Source organism: Osmia bicornis, chromosome 7 (genome assembly GCF_907164935.1).
Source record: "Osmia bicornis bicornis chromosome 7, iOsmBic2.1, whole genome shotgun sequence".
In the NCBI taxonomy this organism is placed as follows: domain Eukaryota; kingdom Metazoa; phylum Arthropoda; class Insecta; order Hymenoptera; family Megachilidae; genus Osmia; species Osmia bicornis.
The window spans coordinates 8,505,856-8,525,381 of NC_060222.1; the positions used below are offsets into that span (position 1 = coordinate 8,505,856).

The 19,526-nt window shown below is 39.3% G+C and overlaps 1 protein-coding gene across 1 annotated transcript; it reads left to right on the plus strand.

Annotated features, from left to right (window-relative positions):
- Positions 1-13,596: 13,596 nt before the first annotated feature.
- LOC123987982 (jerky protein homolog-like) lies at positions 13,597-15,041 on the plus strand. The gene is made up of 2 exons (XM_046286550.1): positions 13,597-14,935; positions 15,028-15,041. Exons 1-2 carry the CDS (start codon positions 13,597-13,599, stop codon positions 15,039-15,041), a joined length of 1,353 nt encoding a protein of 450 aa, XP_046142506.1.
- The last annotated feature ends 4,485 nt before the right edge of the window (positions 15,042-19,526 follow it).

Genomic DNA, 19,526 nt, shown 5'->3' on the forward strand with positions numbered 1-19,526 from the left:
ACACCAGGACAATTGATAAGAACCCACCATTATACATTTTGAAAGACATGTCCTTTTCCGTTTGCACCTTGAAACGTACGTATAATAAGGGGTTGCCATGCTGGCATGGAACAGGGTGTACAGACATCAATGAATTATGTACGAGTCGAAAATTTCGTACTTGTCTTATCTTTACAATGTACACCTTTCTTTTAGCAGCGGATCAATTGCTGCTTTACGTTACATAGAGGTTTATACTTTCAAGGGGGTTGAATAACCAAGACTTTGGTACGTGACTTCCATTTCACAAATAAGAAGATACAGTGTAAGGTGTTCATGTGAATATTTCGAATGAGACAAAGTAACCAACGTGACAGCAAATTGTGATTATTAAATACAATAAGGGATGAAAATTAGGATAAAGACATTGACTGCGATGCACATAAACAAAGGAGAAACACTCAGTGGTTATTTTCTACATGTAAGTTCTAAGCAAACACAATTTCTTAAGTTATTACATACCGTTTCCATGCGATTCTCTTGCAACGCAACACAAAAGCCGTCCCGCACAATGGAACCCTGCTCTTTTTGCGGATAAAGAGACCCAGGGGCCATATCGCCGGACTCAAAACTGCTTTGTGTGTGTTTATGGCTGAGATGAAGACAAGAAACGGAACAGCAGGGGCGGCACGGCTTTTGTGTTGCGTTGCGAAAGAATCACCCTGTATAATTTACAATAAAAAGGGAGAAAAATAAGGTAGTTTTTCATCATACTTTTTGTAATATGCTAACTGCATTTTATTTTATACAGACATGCAAACCATGTTACAAAAGGTTCTGTACAGCAATAATTGAGAACATTATACTGTCATAGTCTTGTGTTCGTGTCTCATTAATTTTAATGCCCTGTGAGGGCTATTCCCTTTCGTTTCTTAAGAACGATTCCCTTGTTACGTCCGAATTATTTTCAATAATTCGACCGTAGCTAAGAGCTATTTCCATTTTCTTTCTGATAGTTTTGAATAGTTTGACCGTTAACATACCGAATTTGTGTACCTCGCCAGTGCGAAGCACTTGGAAATAATCCCAGACGAGGCACACAAAGGAGGCTATATTTAGCTCTTTCAAATAATACAAAGTCAACCTTTCCTTGAGATGATTGCCTACTCGAAACTGCGTAGTTCGAAAATTTAGAAAGTCGAAACCGTTAAGGGAGAGGTATCGTAAACATCCTCCGCCGCGCGGTTAAGCAGTGCGACGCACTTGGAAATTTCCCAGCTTGACCGTGCCGTACAAAGAAAACTATCGCTCTCCCCTGCTAGCGAGATACCTCTCCTACCTGCGAAGCATGCGTCAGCCGACCTTTCCACAAGGAATGAATGCAATTAAGTTCGAAATAATTGGTATGAAACGGAATGAAACTGTTTGAATGACTATGGAATGCGAGGGTTTGCGTGGCAACCACTGAGGTTTGAAATTGTCGACCAACGTTCAAGAACGTTCCAAGCGAAGGTCGACTAAGGCAATAAACATCGACAATGGACTAAACGTTAAACGTAGAGCGTTTAGAAAATTCGAAACCATTAAAAATCAATGCACGCGGAACTAATAACGATTAAATGCAGTAACGTATTTGCATATATCCGCGATTTGATAATAATTATAAATATCGATTGCCTTTTTCGTAAACCGTCAAAGTACAAATAATAACGGAATGATTTTACATTATTTATCATTAGCCATTCAATAGTAAGTTAAACATCTATTAAAAAGGGGGCTAGATGCTTTTCGTTACCGAAATACTATTTGCAAATATCATTATAAAAGCCTCTTCAATAATAAATTCAGACAAAGGGCGTAATAGAATATTCCAGAAGTATAGAAACTGCGGCGCATTAAATTCACTAGGCGTTAGAGGGGTAAAAGAAAGAGATAGCTTACGGAAAGACAGAGTCGGAAGAAAGGTCAAGAAGGGATGAGAACTCGGGAAACGCGCTTATACAAAACCAATACGCGCGGGCCTTGCCCTTCGACACGTACCCTGATTTGCCAAATGATGTCCCCACTTTGGGCCCATGATCGCGGGTCGAACCCTGAGATACGATCGCTTGACTGAGGCAAATGACTCTTCGTCGAAAAATCGTGAGGTACGTGACGGGGAGCCCGTGTTCGCGTTAAGCAGTAGTTTACGCGTGAAAATCGTTGTAATTAGCTGACCGGTAAAGTCCTTACAAAAGGCAGAGTGCCGGGAGATTGCGGTTCACGTTTCCGCGTAAAAGACTTTTACGAATACGTAAAATTTCACACTTTTCAATATTCTATCTTTTCTCTTTCGTTTTTAAAATCGCCGTTAATTAATATTTTTCTTTTTCCGCGTCGCGTCGTTTTGAAATTAGTTTTCGTATCGTCTCGTAACCGTAACACCATCGAAAGGCCGGTCGCGAACGCGTAGTGCGTGTGACAAGTTTCTCATCTTTTCTTCGCCTTCCAGATTTCCAGACAACACCAGCGACTACTGAGCAAATTTACTAATATTTTATATTATCTAACATCGAGCTTGGTAAGTTTATCTATTTCATATTGTCCAATACGACGAATCTGGATTTAGTGAGGCAAAACGGGCGATCTTGAAACCGCGTGTTCTGGAAGCTTTCCCCCGAGATCGTTCTGTTCAACGTTTATCGAAGGTATCGAAGAACATCTCGCAATCTTAACAATAATTCCGTTCGCAGTAATGAGAGGCGGCCCATGAAACCGTTGGTTTTGGAAGTCTTTCCCCTTGGGACCGTTTTCCTCTCATCGTAATTTAATTGCTCATTGAAATCGCCGCTCGAATCAACTTTAAATTCTGTTCTACGACTCAACAGTTTTCAATATAACCGAACTTCTCCGATCTTGTTAAACATATATCTAAATTGCAATTTTTCTTTCTATATTCCTAACAGCTCGAATTCTTTGTAACCAATTTAATTACTGTTATGCTTTTTTTCTTTTTTTGAAATTATATTTCTTTTTGTTACACATAATTAGTTTCAGATTCATTTTAGTTTAACACACTTCCTTCCTAACGTTCACGCTAACCATCTTTGCACAAATTCGCACGAGGGGCCCGTATGGGACTAGAGCATTGACGAACTCAATATAACAACTTCAGAATCTTACTATAAAAATTAAACGATTCTTTTTAATTGTTCCGATCGTTAACGACCTAACATCGTCGAGCGCGATCGGGACTGGTGGCAGCGAAAATACCGTTCTCATCCGCGTATTAACGCCTAATAAATTAATTATCTTATTTTATTCTTTATTTTTTTTTTTTATTTTTGTACGTCGCGCGCCGTATCACTCGCTCGCGACGTAACACCCTCATCAAAGTAAAATAAGAAAATGTAGAACTTGCAAGCTGCAAAGAGAAAATTCAAGTTTCATTACAAATAACCACCGTGATAGATATAAAATCATACATTCGTAAGTAAACACGTGAAAAACTAAATACCACACTCGATGAAATTGGAATGTATAAAATTGGTTTCGTCTGAAATTTCATTCTTTGACAAAATTGCATACCGTGGTGACAATCTCTAAAGTAGGCCTGCCCAAGTAGGGGAATCCACTCCTGGAACATATGTTTTGGGTCCCCTTCCAACGCTGCTCCTTCAAGTAAGATGGGACGGTTCCGACTACCGTCTCTCCGTCTTTCCTAGCGGCGGTATTGTCTCCTCGGTCGCATCTTAGTTGAAGGAGCAGCGTTGTGTTCCTGTGTTCCAGGAGTAAATTCCTCTACTTGGACATGCCTGCTTTAAACTAACGGGGAAAAATCCACCAGCAGTCAAACAGCACGGTCTCAATGATCTTATCATAACCGTTCTTATGTCTGATCGTAGTGATCTACCAAATTTATTCATTGTACACCGTGGAAACGATACTCGTACTTTCCTCCATCAAACCGTGGCAATTGTACGAGAAGATAACCAGGTTGATGAAGCTACCAAGCAGGTAAAATGCGAAAATTACACGTTTTGACATAGGTATGTGTGACTGCAAATACATGTATCAATATGTATGCAGGGCCGTGTGTTTTCAATGCTGAAAGGGTCATCAGATGTATTCGACTAATCAGAAACAAAAGCAGAAAAATATTATTCTGAATAGCATTAATATTACGTTAATAATGTAAGGTAGAAGTAGACATACAAAAATTCGAAATCTAAAGATTAACTACTCGACAAAACCTTAAGTAAATATTACTGATCTAGGATGATATGTATATTGTACCTCACTTTAAATTGAGCGCGTCGCTAAATAGAATAAACTATAGGTAGCGGCGCGCATGAGCAATAACCGATTCGTTAGTGCTCCGATTCGGTGATCGGATGAGTCTACACTGGACCGGCACGAAATAAACACGTTTAGTACTTATACACAGTGTTCGTTTTAGCAGCCAACCAGATTCGTTTTCCAAAGAATATAACACAGGAATTTAGCCACGCACATTAAGCATATTTAGCAACACAGACCAGAAGTATTCGGTAACAATCAAGACTCATCAGCACACTGAAAACTACTATGTGCCAAAAGATAGTGAACTTGTACAGACGTTCGAGCATCTCACAGAATTCAATAAGTATTTATGGCTGCTGGACACACTTCTTCATAGCTGTGCAGCATTGAGCACTATATCTGATTATATCCGTGTCATCAACACCGGAGTTCCAAAAACGCAACATTCTATATCGTAGCATGCAAAACTGACAGATCACGTGTAGGGGTGTAGGTATGTTCAGAATGCACAAAAGGGTATCCGCACAAATATAGGCGAAGAAAACTACGATCACGATAATCACCTAGATTTAATACACATATATCGTTTATAAACATCATCACCAAGCACATCGGACGTTAAAATTCGCTTAAAGAAAATAGAAATTATGGTACCTGAACTAGGAACAACAGTTCGTAATAGGGCGTTTCCGTCGTGGGAAAATCACTGGAATCGAGTGGAATAAAAGTTCTCTTTCCGATTTATTGCCTCCCATGTTTGCTGCAATACATAAGCAGAATTATTTAAAACTGAACTTAACTTACAGACACACGTTCCATAACACCAGTTCTTAACACATTGAGCACCATAGCACCCATATTTGGATGACGTTTAAATTTCCATCATCTATATTATTAAAGATTTGTTATTTGCTTAATTACAAATACTTTTGTTAGATATTGAAATATGGAAACTAGAAGGGTAAAGCAGAAATGGTTAAATCAATTCGTTCACAAATGATTGGCGAAGAGCAGTAACCGAGCAAGACGAATAACAGTATACTAAGTACAAAGTACTACATCAGTATGTTGCAATATTTTTGACCTTCGACAAAGAACATCTGCTCCTCAGGATCATAATTATAATGTCAAAAATGCTGCTCGAGGTCTGATCTATGAATTCGCAAGACTGCCACCTTACGACAAGAAGGATGTTGGTGCAACAGTAAGCAATACTGGAATCAGTATTTCCATTAGTCTGGTAACTTCGAAATTAGCCTTAGCTGATGCCAATGACACAGCTAATTAGCCGATACTTGTAGCAGTAGCCCAGAAGTAACCAATACTGACAATGCTCACCCAAAAGGAATACACTGACACGACAGCCAGTTGAAACAACCCGATTTTCCTTTGAAACTCGTCAGCTTTGTTTGTCGCAAGCCATACCCCAGCAAACTTTAAGAAAAACTTGACTATAATAATCGAAAAGTCATTGTACACCTTGTTGCCCATGGTGGTCTTTAAGCAACTGATATAAGAGGTTACGCCTAGTTGGGATCGAGAAAATGACGCAATTTGCTGTCCTAATAAATATTTGCTATGAAGTGAAATATACTATCGAAAAATACATGTTTTAAAGTAGTTTTAAGATTTTTTTAAAAGTTAAATGTTAAATAATGAGGGAAATACAGCACTTTTCGTAGAACGCCCTTTTCTTGCAGTGTCCATGATATTTTCCAAACCGCTTATTTGAAATCAATACCAAAGAAGATTGAGTTAGTATATTGTATTGTTAAGAGCCTTATAGTTGCAGTTACAATAAATAATTATTAAGAAATGGAAAACGCACCGGGAAGTATAGAAAGGTATTCTTCTCCCATTAGGATCATATTTGATTTAATTCACTTACCAACAATAGGTGTGACCACATATCCGGACAAATGAAGATGTAGAAAAGCGATTGCGAAGATCGCATGTAGTATATTTTACAGATACAGCAAAAATCAGTCGTTCCTCTGGAGTATAGGTACTTGCGATGCCAGAAGTGCCGTTGCGCATAGAAAAAAGCGTTTGTCAATTCAGTTCTTTTAAAGTTTAGGATGAGCATCTTAATTGTTGACATACTGATACACATCATGTTCATTGTCAGAAACATACAGCACTGAAAATACAATACACCTGCTGATCATATAATATTTAATCAAATAATGAAGAAGCAATAGCTTCATAGATTTTTAATCAATAGAACTTTGAGATACTTATTTAAAAAGTTATCACTTGATATAGTGTCAAGTTGAAACATTTTTCCTAATGACTCAACCAAGCTCACTGACGTGGTCACTTAAGGCTGGTTCAGACACGGCTAGTAATTTAGTCGAGTGCCGAGTAGCTACTTACTACTAAACCGTTTAGCGCATAGAAAAGTGTCCGGACTAGTATTGAGCTTTAGAAATCGAAGGTACAAGATATATCGCTTCACTAAAGAAATGCGTCCGGACAGGTCTGTTCGGAAGCCTAGTTAGTGGTGGGGCAGCCTACTCGACCAGAAGAATCCAATCCGAGTAAAAACCGAGTAGAATTCGGGTAGAAACGGATCTACTCGACTAAATCGTTTGACTAAACTACTCGACTAAACTGTACTGTCCATACATAGTAGGTTACTAAATTAGTCGCCACTCAACTAAATTACTAGCCGTGTCTGAACCTTTACGGTTGCATTGCCCCACGAGTTGTAAATATCTACCACGTGCAGGTATATCCCATACAGAAGTGCGACGGAGGTATACGTCGCGGATATCTTCCTTTGCCGTTCTTCAGTCACATTTCATGGTAGCCATATTCCAGTGTACTTTGTTATATGTGTACTTCGCTGAAGCGATAGAGAAATCCGTGCACGATCTAGTGTCCATGGTGCTTGTCGGAAAACTGACATCTTGGCTTTTGATGTACATACAGCGCAGCTATTGCAAAAACATCAAAAACGTTACAAAGATATTCAGTGACATGACGCCACTGCAATTACCAAGGTACGTTTATAATCTAGTACAAAGATTTTTATCCTTCTCATTTGCATCTTCAGTCATAAAACATGGGGTTGCGGTCATAGGAACGACAGCGGATAGATCAAACCATGAATTATGCAAGGACGGATTAAGGGTACATTCTCATGTAAAATTTTCAAAAAATCGATTTTGAGTTATTTTCGATATTTCAAGACTATATTGTAGAAGCTTCTAAAGGAAATTCGTAAAGGTGATGATTCTACAGCCATGAATCGAGGGGGAGGCTGAGTTTAGGTAGCTGGGTTCACAACTTTGAACGCGATTTTCTCACAACACGGTATTTTCATGCGGTGAACATGATTTTGAAAAAACTAATGGACCGATTTCAAAAATTCCTGCGGAACTATTTTCGCAAATCAATTACCTATCACGCGAACCTCAATCAAAACATGCGGACCAAAAACAAACTTTTCATTTAACGATTTATCGTGAGAAATATCCGGTTTTTGTTTATGTGTTATCAGGTATCAGTCAGCGAATTTTCGATATTCTATTAAGTTTGAGGGTCATACGATAGCCATCCATACAAGTTTGAAGAAAAGTTTCAGTTTTTTTATTTCAGATGACCGGATCTCGAGATCTCATGTTTACCATTCGAATATCTATTTTGTACAGCACCACGCTCTCTGCTGCCTTTGTGTCTATAAAGTGAATTAAATAACGAAAAAAAAATTTATTTTTGTACTATAAGATAGCTAATAAATCTCAAAAAGGATTTTACTCAGTATCCTTTATTATAGCTAAAAAAAATCACCAAAAAGTTGTTATTTCTACCGTGTATACCAGGAGCTGCGACCATTATTCTTTGATATCACAGCAGGAGAAAAAGTATTTCATGCTATTCATATTGAGCATACTATATTTTGCTCTATACAGAAATGCAAAATGTACATTAATCACGATATTTTTTACACGTGGGCACTGTTACCTTGTCAGTTAAGCATCAGCAAAGGAGCAATTAACATCTGCAGTGATATATTAATGCCTTTTGTAGTTGTAGGCGTTTAGTGGAGAGGAGGGAGTTTCGTCTCCCCGGACGTCATGAGTCTGGGCCGGGGAGCGGTAGGTGGCGGCGAGATTGAACAGTGCTTTCGCAAGCGCTCGCCCGGCATGCCGTTCGGATATATATTTATAAGTTCGGAAGAACGGTGCGATAGGTGTCTGGTGCAGGGATCGTCTGTTGTGAATAATGCAGGTGTCCGGCTTGGGACGCGAACGTAAAAGCGTCGTGTGGACAGCGCTGGGAGAGTTTTTTTGTGATTTTGGCGGGTGTGCTTTGTAATTTTTTTAGTTGGACTATTGTACTCTGTGCTATTGAGGCTTCGTTAAACATTTATGCGGGTTTATCCCGTAAAACTGCCTCGGCTATGGCTTCGCCAGCCTCTAAAAACAATAACGGTAGAACGCCATCAAATAGTGCGCGGGTAGTGTTGTCTGATCTTTCGGAACAAGTGCGTGCCCGACAGGGGCCTAAGCCTCCGAAGCTGCATTCATTGCAGTTAGATAAACTGTACAAAGATTTATTGAAAGAAAATAAGGTAATTATTGAGATTAGGTTACACCTCACCGATTTTGATGAAATTTAAATATGTTGTAAAATTAGACATTTTGAACAACTTTTTCCTATACATATAACTACCGCTCGGCCTTAGTTTTCGAGATATTTTCGAAAAACTGTTGAAACTAACACATTGAATTCTGGCCATCCGTGTGTGTCCGTGACAACGTACGCATTAGTATGGGATCGCCGCTTTTCTACTGTTTCTGCAGGCAACAGCACGGCGACCAATGACCAATATGTTCTCGTTAAACCATCGGTTGAAATAACCGATTCCCGTGAATCCATTAATAGGCCCATTTTTGCCGGTAATGTCACCTCGCTGCATTACCCGTGTCTACCCAGCTATTTATCAATGCAGGAAATGCCAGCGGCTTGGGCATGCAAGCAAGAATTGCAATCTGGCTTTTAGGTGTGTTAAATGTGCCCAATCGCATGAACCTGGCGCTTGCCAAATCACACAGTGTTTGGACAAGGCGGTTCTTAGATGTGCTAATTGTGGAGAAAATGGGCACCCGGCCTTCTATAAGGGTTGCCTATTGATAAAATTTGCGCTGCAGCACAGCGTAAGAAAGAGCAAAAAAGCTTTTTAAGGCAGAAACTAGTACGTAATGTAAGGGCTATTTCAACTAGTGTCCGAAATGGCGTCACCTTTGCGGATGCTGTCCGGAGTGCCGGTAAAGGGGACGTCCCTGTATTGGTGGATACATATCGATGGCACCGGGATCAATCTTGGGAACATTCACCTTTCACTGGCGCTGGCAGTGGCAACCATAATCCATCAGGGAATCCAGCAAATCATCCTTCGTCAGGAACACCTGCTTGGATTAGCGATCTTAAGGGCACAGACTCCTTGTGTCATGACCTGTATGCGTGCACTTACACAATCAACGGAAAGCATGCACGTATACGCCATGTGTGAGAGAGACACTCGATTTCGTAGATTCCATTTTTCGTCTCAATAATTGCATAAATGAAATTTTCGCGGGTACACCACACACGGGTAGACTTCGCTACAGGTTGGTCAGGTCCGCTTTAACGCTAATAAACACCATACTTTGAGAAAAATGGAATTTTCGAAACTGTACGATTGAGACAGACGCTGTTGTAAGCAAACAACATGGCTGCCGAATGCTGCGTTCGGCTACATTTTAGCGAATATTGGACGATTTAATCGTTTTTTTACTGATAACAGAGCTGACCAACTTTCCTTGAACTAGCACAATATCACTGAAATTCGATTTTTCACAATTTATCACTTCTGGAAGACGTAAAATGGAATCTACGATTTGCACGCATCAGACGTCAAATAGACATAAGAATAGTTCACTGATTCTCCGTCAGAGGCATTGATGGTATATTTGACTACGTTATCATCAGGGTCGATAAAAACACAAGTCAGTCGATAAATGTAAATTCGATAAATCAGACGATAAATCTAAGGCATAGTTGCCGTAACGTATTAAGACTTCTGTCACGCTGTTGCCACATCTGTTACAATTGTAACAGGCTCGAGCCGATTTTGATTCCTGCCAGACATAGAAAAGAATAGTGCGCTCGAGAGAAAGAGATCCGAGAATGAAACAATACATATACTAATGTGTGCAACCATAAAACTTTTTTATTCATATTTATAATCATGTTTTTTCATCAATGAAATTGCAGATAGAATACTTCAAATGATATGCCAGAAAAATGAATTATAAAACTTGCACCATATACAGTGAAAACTTGATAAATGTAACTATTGCCGGTCCACTTCACAACTGTTATGGAATAGGAGAATCATTTTTCGAATTTAATTGTCTAGTCAATAAACACTGATTAGAAACAGTCAGTAGCTAAAGACGAAAGAGAAACTGAAACCGGGATTTATTGCCTTCATTTAAATGCCCCATGTCAATGTGACCATACTAATGCACAGAATAAAGTTTTTTATTTTGTCCTTTTTATTAATAAAAATTTCACTATCATGTGCAGAAGATTTTTCTGATTAAAATGAAGCTAAACACAATATAAATCGGTCAACATTTAGTAGCATAATTTTGGGTTAAATGTTATGCTTGCAAGTCTTTCTCTCCTTGTTTATCCTTCTTGCGTTATCCTTTTCTATGTTCGGAAACATCAAAGAACGACGGATTCGTGATGCTGGTAGGGGTAGAATGAATGAAATAATACACATAACGTAAGTACGCGACCATGAAACTTATAGGAATGAAAACTACATAACATAATAATTTCAAGAAGGGAATAAGAAATAAAGAAATGTAATGATTTATAATGTTTATTTATACATATATATATTTTTACTATATGTTAACAATAATAGGCCGCCCGCCGCCGCCACCTCCTACCGACCCTCCTTCCTCTTCTACCTCCACGGCGGTCACCGTATAGCATTTTTTTGCTTACTTTTTTCATCTGAAATATAATAATGAATTTTAATATAATTCTGTCACACAACTAGGACACCCTGTATATGCAGGTACAATTATATTAAAATTCATTATTATATTTCAGATGAAAAAAGTTTCAATAATACGTGGCTGGAGTGGCTGTCATGGTAACCGACGATGTAGACGTCGCGGAGAAAGAAGAGGCATTGTTTATATTTATTGATTATATTTCAATCAATAAATATTGTATATTATAGATCAATTTACATGTTCCTATAAGTTTTATAGTTGTTTACGTTATGTGTATTACAGAGTCTCATCGAATCTGTCGTAGCGTGTGACTATATTTCCGCCGATCGGCCCTACGTTGTTTCATTCATGATACTCCTTCTCTTTCTTTCGCGCTCTCCTTTTCTATGTCCGCCAGGAATCAAAATCTCGCTCGGCTCAAGCAAATTCATTTTGCTAGATGGTCACAGATGCGGCAACACCGCGTTAGAACTCTCAAATGATGTGATTTGGCAACTATGCCACCTCACTTTCGTTTCTTATTCTGCATAATGACGTTAGATGTCACACCGTCAAATGTCGAATTTCTCAATTATGTATTTTCACGATTGCCCGATTCTTTCTAATGGCGCTTACATCGATTCGGAGGAGGCCTCGAAGGAGTCTGTGCCCTTAAGCAATTTTGCAATGATATATTTATACTTGTAACCCTTGTTACTTTTCACAAGCCCCGACGAGATATGGCTGCGTCTATGAGCGCGCGACGACTTTAATATTTCCGCGTATTTGTGTAAATCAGCATCGTTGAACAAGGCGTCATCAGGTATTCTCATAAATAGTACAGTAAAACTTGGATATATGCAACAAACATTGGGACCCAGGCGTTGCATATATCCAGTCGAGGTGTCGAATCTCGGGTTACACGCGACGAGCAGCCAAGCGTGAACGTAGAAAAGGACAGACAGTGGTGGAAAGAGAGAGGTCCGATGATCAAAGGAAAGAGCCGAAACGTATCGGTGTGACTAATACTAATTCAACTATAAAACTTTTTTATTTTTGACTTTTTTTTACTGAAACTTTTACTAACGCATTGGTGAAATTTTTCTGATTAAAATGATACCAAACACGATATAGTTTGAATTATAATTACTTGCTAAAATTGATGTTAAAAGTTGGCGAAAAGCAAAGGAGGATTGGAAATGAAAACCGGTTGCGGCGTCGACTCGGGTTTCAAACGTTGCATATATCCAAGCGAGGTGTCGATTCTGGGCATTTAAACGTTGCATATATCCAAGCGAGGTGTCGATTCTGGGCATTTAAACGTTGCAAATATCCAAGCGAGGTGTCGATTCTGGGCATTTAATGTTGCATATATCCAAGCGAGGTGTCGATTCTGCGTCCGTACAAATCGTTTGTACCGTGCCGCGTTACCTATTCTACGTTCGTACACAACATGCGACGTGTTGCATGTTGCATGTTGCGTGTTTCATGTATCTTTGGTGTACGGCCTGTCTTATACATATGTAGTCGAGGTGCCAATTCTATATTGTTTATTTTATTATTATTGTTTATTTATTCTATTATCATTCTGTTATTACTGTTAGCTTGTAAATTACTTTAATTTTCAATGGGAAGAACCTGTCCGGTTTCATGGAAATCACGGGCTGTTCCTAACATCATAAAGCACCTAATTTTCAGTCCGTAGTTCCGCTGCTTAGAAATATTCTGAACTGAACCGTGGCAACAATAAGTTTATGAAGCCATCGACCAGTTTAGTACTTTGCTAGAAATATTTTCATGTTGATTGTCTACCTCTATTGCCTCGGGATTCGTATATTTCATTTTCGGGTTCTTTATTCTCAATATGTTTTGTCAAACTCGAAACACTTCCTCAGTTTATTGCCCACCACGGTCACTTCGCAGCCACCTGGAATTTCCTCGACGTCACAGGGGTAGCATCGCTACCTGAGATTACCGTTAGTCGAAGGCGGTGACTATCATACCACCACTGCGAAATATGTTTAACCAATGACAAAAATCAGGGGAAACCGATTGTACCAATCCGAGTAGGGCACCCCCGCCAAAATCACCCCGTCCGAGGTGACTTAAATGAAAAAAATTGTTACCCGGCACCAGAATCGATCGAACTGTCGATATCAAGTAAAAGTTGCAAGTGTTTAATATGTCTGCCAGAAAGAGGATAAATTTGTCCTTAGAGGATCGTTTGAAAGTGTTGGAAGATTTGAAACATTTTAGTATTTCGCTTGTTGCGAAAAAATATAATGTTAACCGATCAACGATTTGGAGGATCAAAAATAATGCACCAAAAGTGATGGAGTTTGTGGACAAAGGGAAGATCCAGCGAAAACGAAGAAGAGTGAAACCATCGTTATATGATGCATTGGAGCAAAGTTTGCTGGCATGGTTTATTGAAAGAAGAACTGTTGGTGATTTTATATCCAATGACGTAATTATGCAAAAAGCAAGGGAATTGAAGGACAGTATGGGGTTGCCGTTGGATTTTAAAGTTAGTAGGGGCTGGTTAGATGGATTCAAAAAAAGACATAATATAGCTTTAGTGAAAGTGTACGGGGAAAGTGCAAGTGCTGATGAAGATGCCGCGATAAGATTTTGTAATGATTTTATAAAATTACTGGAAGAAGATGATAGTATAAATATAGATAATATCTATAATATGGATGAAGCTGGTCTTTTATGGAAAGCCTTACCATCAAAGACCTTGATAGAAAGAAAAGAAAAGGTCGTAAAGGGGTATAAAAGCCGCAAGGAGCGAATCACGGTGGCACTATGTGCAAATGCATCTGGGACGCACAAGTTGATGCCCCTAGTTATTAATAAATTTGAAAATCCGAGAGCTCTGAAGCATTGTAAAAGTAATCTTCCCGTCATCTTCAAATCTCAAAAGAATGCGTGGATGACACAAGTATTGTTTCGTGATTGGTATGAAAATTATTTTAAGCCCAGTGTACGGGCATACCAGCTAAACAAAGGAGTGACTGGAAAAGTTATTTTATTATTGGACAATTGCGCAGGACATACAGTGCCGCCTGAATTATTGGATGCAGATAATTTCAAAATTATGTATCTCCCGCCAAATACCACCAGCTTAATTCAACCCATGGACCAGGGCATAATAGCTAAACTCAAATGTCTGTATCGCCATAAAACATTAAGAAAAACTATTACTTACCCATGCGGAATAAGTAAATTCCAGAAGCAGTTTACATTAAAAGATTGCATAGAAATACTGCACGAGTCATGGAGCGAAGTATCTGCGAATAATATTATTAATTCATGGAAGAAAATTATTCCAAGTCAGGAGGATTGGTATCAACGTGCTATGAGGGAGGACATAAGCAGTTTTACAGGTGATACATACAGCCACCGAGATATCACAGAATTTTTGTCCATTTGTGAACAAGAAGAAAGAAGAACACACACAGACGAGGGAGATGAAGAGATGCAAGAAGATGAAGAGATGCAAGAAGATGAAGAGATGCAAGAAGATGAAGAGATACAAGAAAACGTAGAAGAAGAAGTGAATAAACAAGAGGAGCGGCAACGTTTATATGAGCGTTTGGAGCAAGATTTATCACAAGAAGCGCCTTTTCTTCAAAAATTCTTTAAGGTCATCAAAGACCAAGTATTAGGTAATGTTAATATCCATTCTAAGTACAGTTGTATAATTTTATAAAAGTTATAAACATAATTTTCATATTACTAATTAATTTTTATTTTTTAGGCACCGATGATTAACATACTCGATGATTATCGATGATTACCAAGCTCTTTGATGGTAAGGCTTTCCATAAAAAAGGCCAGCTTTCCATGTAATCAGGCCTTATTAACTTTAAAATCCAACAGCAACTGTTGGTGCGTTATTTTTTTTCAAATATATGACAATACATATTATAATGTGCAGTTTTATTATTATTTTCATAAATAAATATAATTCAAATCATATCGTGTTTGGTACCATTTTAATCAGAAAAATCTCACCAATGCGTTAGTAAAAGTTTCATTAAGAAAAAGTTAAAAATAAAAAAGTTTTATCGTTCAATTAGTATTAGTCACACCGATATTACGGTCGGATCATATTACACGGTTTCCTCGCCGAGCGGCTCGGTCCGGCTTAGGGGGATCCCCCCAAGTGGAGGGGATAGCGATGTTGCATATATCCAGACAAACTTCTGTTGCATATATCCAAGTTTTTCTGTAATTCAGTTGTTCCTCTGTATCTCACCCCATTAACCCCTTCCCGTGCCATTTAGCTCGACGAAACTCGGGCCCAAGCGGTAGTCGTCAAAGCGCGCTAAACAGACAAGACGCTCGAGAACAGTCGCAATACGTGCCGAAATGTAAAGAGCTTTGATATCTGATATATAGGCATTTTTACGCGTTACCACTGTTGAACTCACAAGTCTGTTCGCGAGTCTGACTCGTGATATTCATGTTTCGCCCGACTATCTGCTCACGAGTCAGACTCGTGATATTCATGTTTGGGCCAAAATCTTCATCACGAGTCAGACTCGTTAAAGTACGGGAAGGGGTTAATAATCACATCGTCGTTTTTGTTTACGTCGAAAACTGAACTTCCAAGCATTAATTTGTTGCGTTGTACGTATACTCCATACACGTCATCTATCTTCTTCTCACGATCGGTAAAGAGTAATTGAATGTATTTAGCTGCCAACGGCCCCAAATTTTCCGTGAAATGGCTACGTATGTTTTCGCTAGGCTTGTCCAAAATTCGCTGCATAGAAACATTAAGATTCTCGTCGCTGTCGCCGTACGTTTCAACGGCATGTATCGATTCTTCACGATGATAATCGGGACGATCTTTCGTCACATCCACCGTCTGTTCACTCGAAGATGTACCAGGTTCGGAATAAATGTGTGCTCTTGCAGTTTATGCGCTTTGAGGGTTAAGAAAAGAAGTTGACGCCAATTTTTACAGTTCTTTAATATTCAAAGTTGGGAATGTCGACTCGGATTTTATATCGATCGTGTCTGAATGTGGCGATTCCGCTGACATATTCTCGATAATTTGTTCCAGCGGTTCTACCAAGGGTCTCAATCGTTTTTCGATGACTCTTTCTTCGTCGATGCTCTCCGATTTGAGAGCTCTGCGTTTTTTGCGTATAGCATCGCTTGTTTTAGCTATAGCATTCGCAACTTTACTCGATTCTTTAATATTACTATTATCCATTGCAAAGAGAAGACGTCCACTCGCTAAGCGTTCTATCGAAGGACTAAATGTTTCAGAAAACGGCAAATTCGTTAAATCCTTTTCTGTAACGGCCACGTTCCATCGAGCTGTCCTTGTCGATTATTACGAAACCATATTTCTGTTCCCAACACTGTGCGCACAATCTACAAAAGTTTTCGTACGACATGTCTGTATTTACATGATCATTATAAATGTGGTGTAGATTCGTGCCATCTTGTTTGAACACGATCAAAAGGTTGGCATTGTCGCGAATTAGGTGTTTCGGTATTCTCGCGTAAGTCTGACAGAGATAAAAACAGTCCACGCGCGAGTGCCTGCCCATAACGAAATATTCTCTTATCAGGTCTTGCTTGTCGCACGCAACGTCATCGAATATAAACACCGAATCGGGCAGCGCCTCGTTCGGTGGCACGACTTCGGCATTATTTGAAAATGAAAAGTATCCGATTTCAGGAACGTTTGTCAAAATTCGTTCGAGATATTTGTACTTTGGTTGTTGCAATGATTTTGAGTATACATATACGTTATTGAATCTTACACCGTTCGGGCTCTCGATCCGACTGATTACGACGTTCGTTTTACTGCAGTTCGATGGACCGCAAATTATACCACGTATCGTATTCGTTAAGAGGGGCCCGTGTCGTCGCCGACGATCGTCCATGCGTGTTGTCCTCTCGTCTAAATCGAGAATAAGGATAGACAGGGGCTGCTTTGCGAAACGCATATCGTCTATATAATAACCATATATTTAATGATTCAGCCTCTTTATAGGTTGCGGAAAAGCTGCTTGTCCGCGTCATGAACGTGCTTTAACCGCGTCGTGAACGCGCTTTAACCGCGGCCGTAGACGAGCTTTAACCGCGATTAACCCTTTTTCTCCGCGACGATAACGGGCTTTAACCGCGATTAACCCTTTTTTCTCCGCGGCGGTGGCGGCGGCGGCGTGCGCGCGGTGGTCACGGGCATGCGGAATGCAATTTGATAAAGAAAGAGCAATTCGTGACCGTGTCAGCGAGCCATCAAATACGCATCCAAGCAACAACGTGACCGAATGTCTGTTTCGACGATGCTCGCTCAATCTGTATCAGATCGCACATCGACACGTGTCTACCTGTAAACATGGATTTCACCCTACCCCCCTCATGTTAACCGCGTCAACAAGCCGTCAAAGAGGCATCCAAGCAAAACGTGACCAAAAGTCTGTCTCGACGATGCTTTCTCTATCTGTACCAGATTGCACATCGACACGTGTCTGCATGTAAACATGGATTTCGCCCTACTTCCTCATGTCTTTGAAATAGAAGAACATTCCTTTTGTATCTCCTACATTGGAATATGAAACACAAACGTTATACATACAATCGTTCTAGGTAAAACAACATTAAGACACATAAAGTATATTTTTACTGAATAGATTTTATTATTTTACAGTAATGAACAAAATTAATAAATGATATTAAATGTTTCGTGTTTTAAGATAAATGTAACAATTTTTATTTTTCGGTGGAGGTCCAACTATGTGCGTGTCACCCCCTGGCCGGTTATAATGTTCCATGCACAGCTCTTCATCTTCCTCCTTCCTTTGTTTTAACCACCATTCTTTTAATATCGATACGTTTCTCATAGCACATGCTCCGTTGTGCGCGATGCATGCCATATGTTTATCCATCCATCCATCCTGAATATGCCGGCTCTTGGTTGGCAAATTCGGTAGATCGTCATCTTTATTCAAAACCTCTATATTGATTGTACTGACTGAAGGATAAAGTTTTTTCAGCCATTTTTCTTTCTCAATGCCCTTGACGTATACAGATCCATGAATACTATCTTTCAAACACGAAGCGGCACACTCTTGAAGGCGTGAACATGGTACGGTACCATCGTCCCACTCAAAACCGTGATGATTTTGCGTCAACCATTTTATTTGTCTTAATTCTGCTTTCGACAATTTTTTCTTAGCAAATGGTGGCGCAAAGATGAAACATTGTACACGATTCCCATTCTGGAAGATGGCAAGTTCCTTTACGAAAAACTCGTTTGTATCGCTTTTGAAGTCTTGAATGTCCACAAATGTTGGTACGTTCATTTTGATTAGTTGAATTTGTGGCGAAAAATTACTGGTTTTGCTGCGGAATGATCATATAAACCCTCTTCCACTTAAGAGAGTTTGCGCACTACATTGGTCAGTGGATTGTACTGCACGATACGATCGTGAATGATCAAACAGTAAGCGCTAGTATTTTCAGGAACGTTTTCACTACACACAAAATCGATTCTTACATCGATTGTAGCGCTTTTTATCAATTCGTTCTGATGCGAGCAATCAATGACAACGAACGGGCCGTAACCGAAAGAGTATCTTATCGTATAGAGCTCCGTCATCACCATTACTGCACATTGCTCCGTAATATGACTTTCTGAATTTTGCATACATGTCGTAAAGGACAGAGTATCTATTTTTATTAAAGTCAAGATTCAAATTGTCATATGGATATGATTCCGAATTTAAATACAATCGAAAATTGGTGAGTTTGCAGTCATCAAATTTGGTGATATGTCTATTGAGCCTATTTTTTTTATCCGTTTGTAATGCAAATATTACATATCGCGGTTTTTCTAATTGCGTAGCTGCTTTAATGTTCCATGTATGTTTAGTGGTTGCTTGTAACATTCGATACTCGTATAAGTCCCAGGAACGGTAACTCATAATTATCGTTTGACCGTTTTCAAGGATACGCAACAATGAAAGTTTGTGTCTTTCTTCGAGTGTGACATGTGGCATCCTCCACTGTAGTTTGTATAGTTGCAGCGTGTATTTTGCACCATCTGTTCCAAAAACAGCGTTTTTGTCGTCTCGCGACCGAATCAGAATCAATTCATGATGCGCATTAATCACTATTCGTATGTAATCTTCGCAGAAACCGAGCAGCATATTTAGAGGAACACAAACGTCAAAGTAGCCTCCTGCATTGGGTATGTCTATCCAACCAGCGTTTTCAAGCATTTTTGAT

Coding starts and splice junctions, on each gene's coding strand:
- LOC123987982 (XM_046286550.1), top strand. CDS start 13,597: ATGGAGTTTGTGGACAAAGGGAAGATCCAGCGAAAACGAAGAAGAGTG.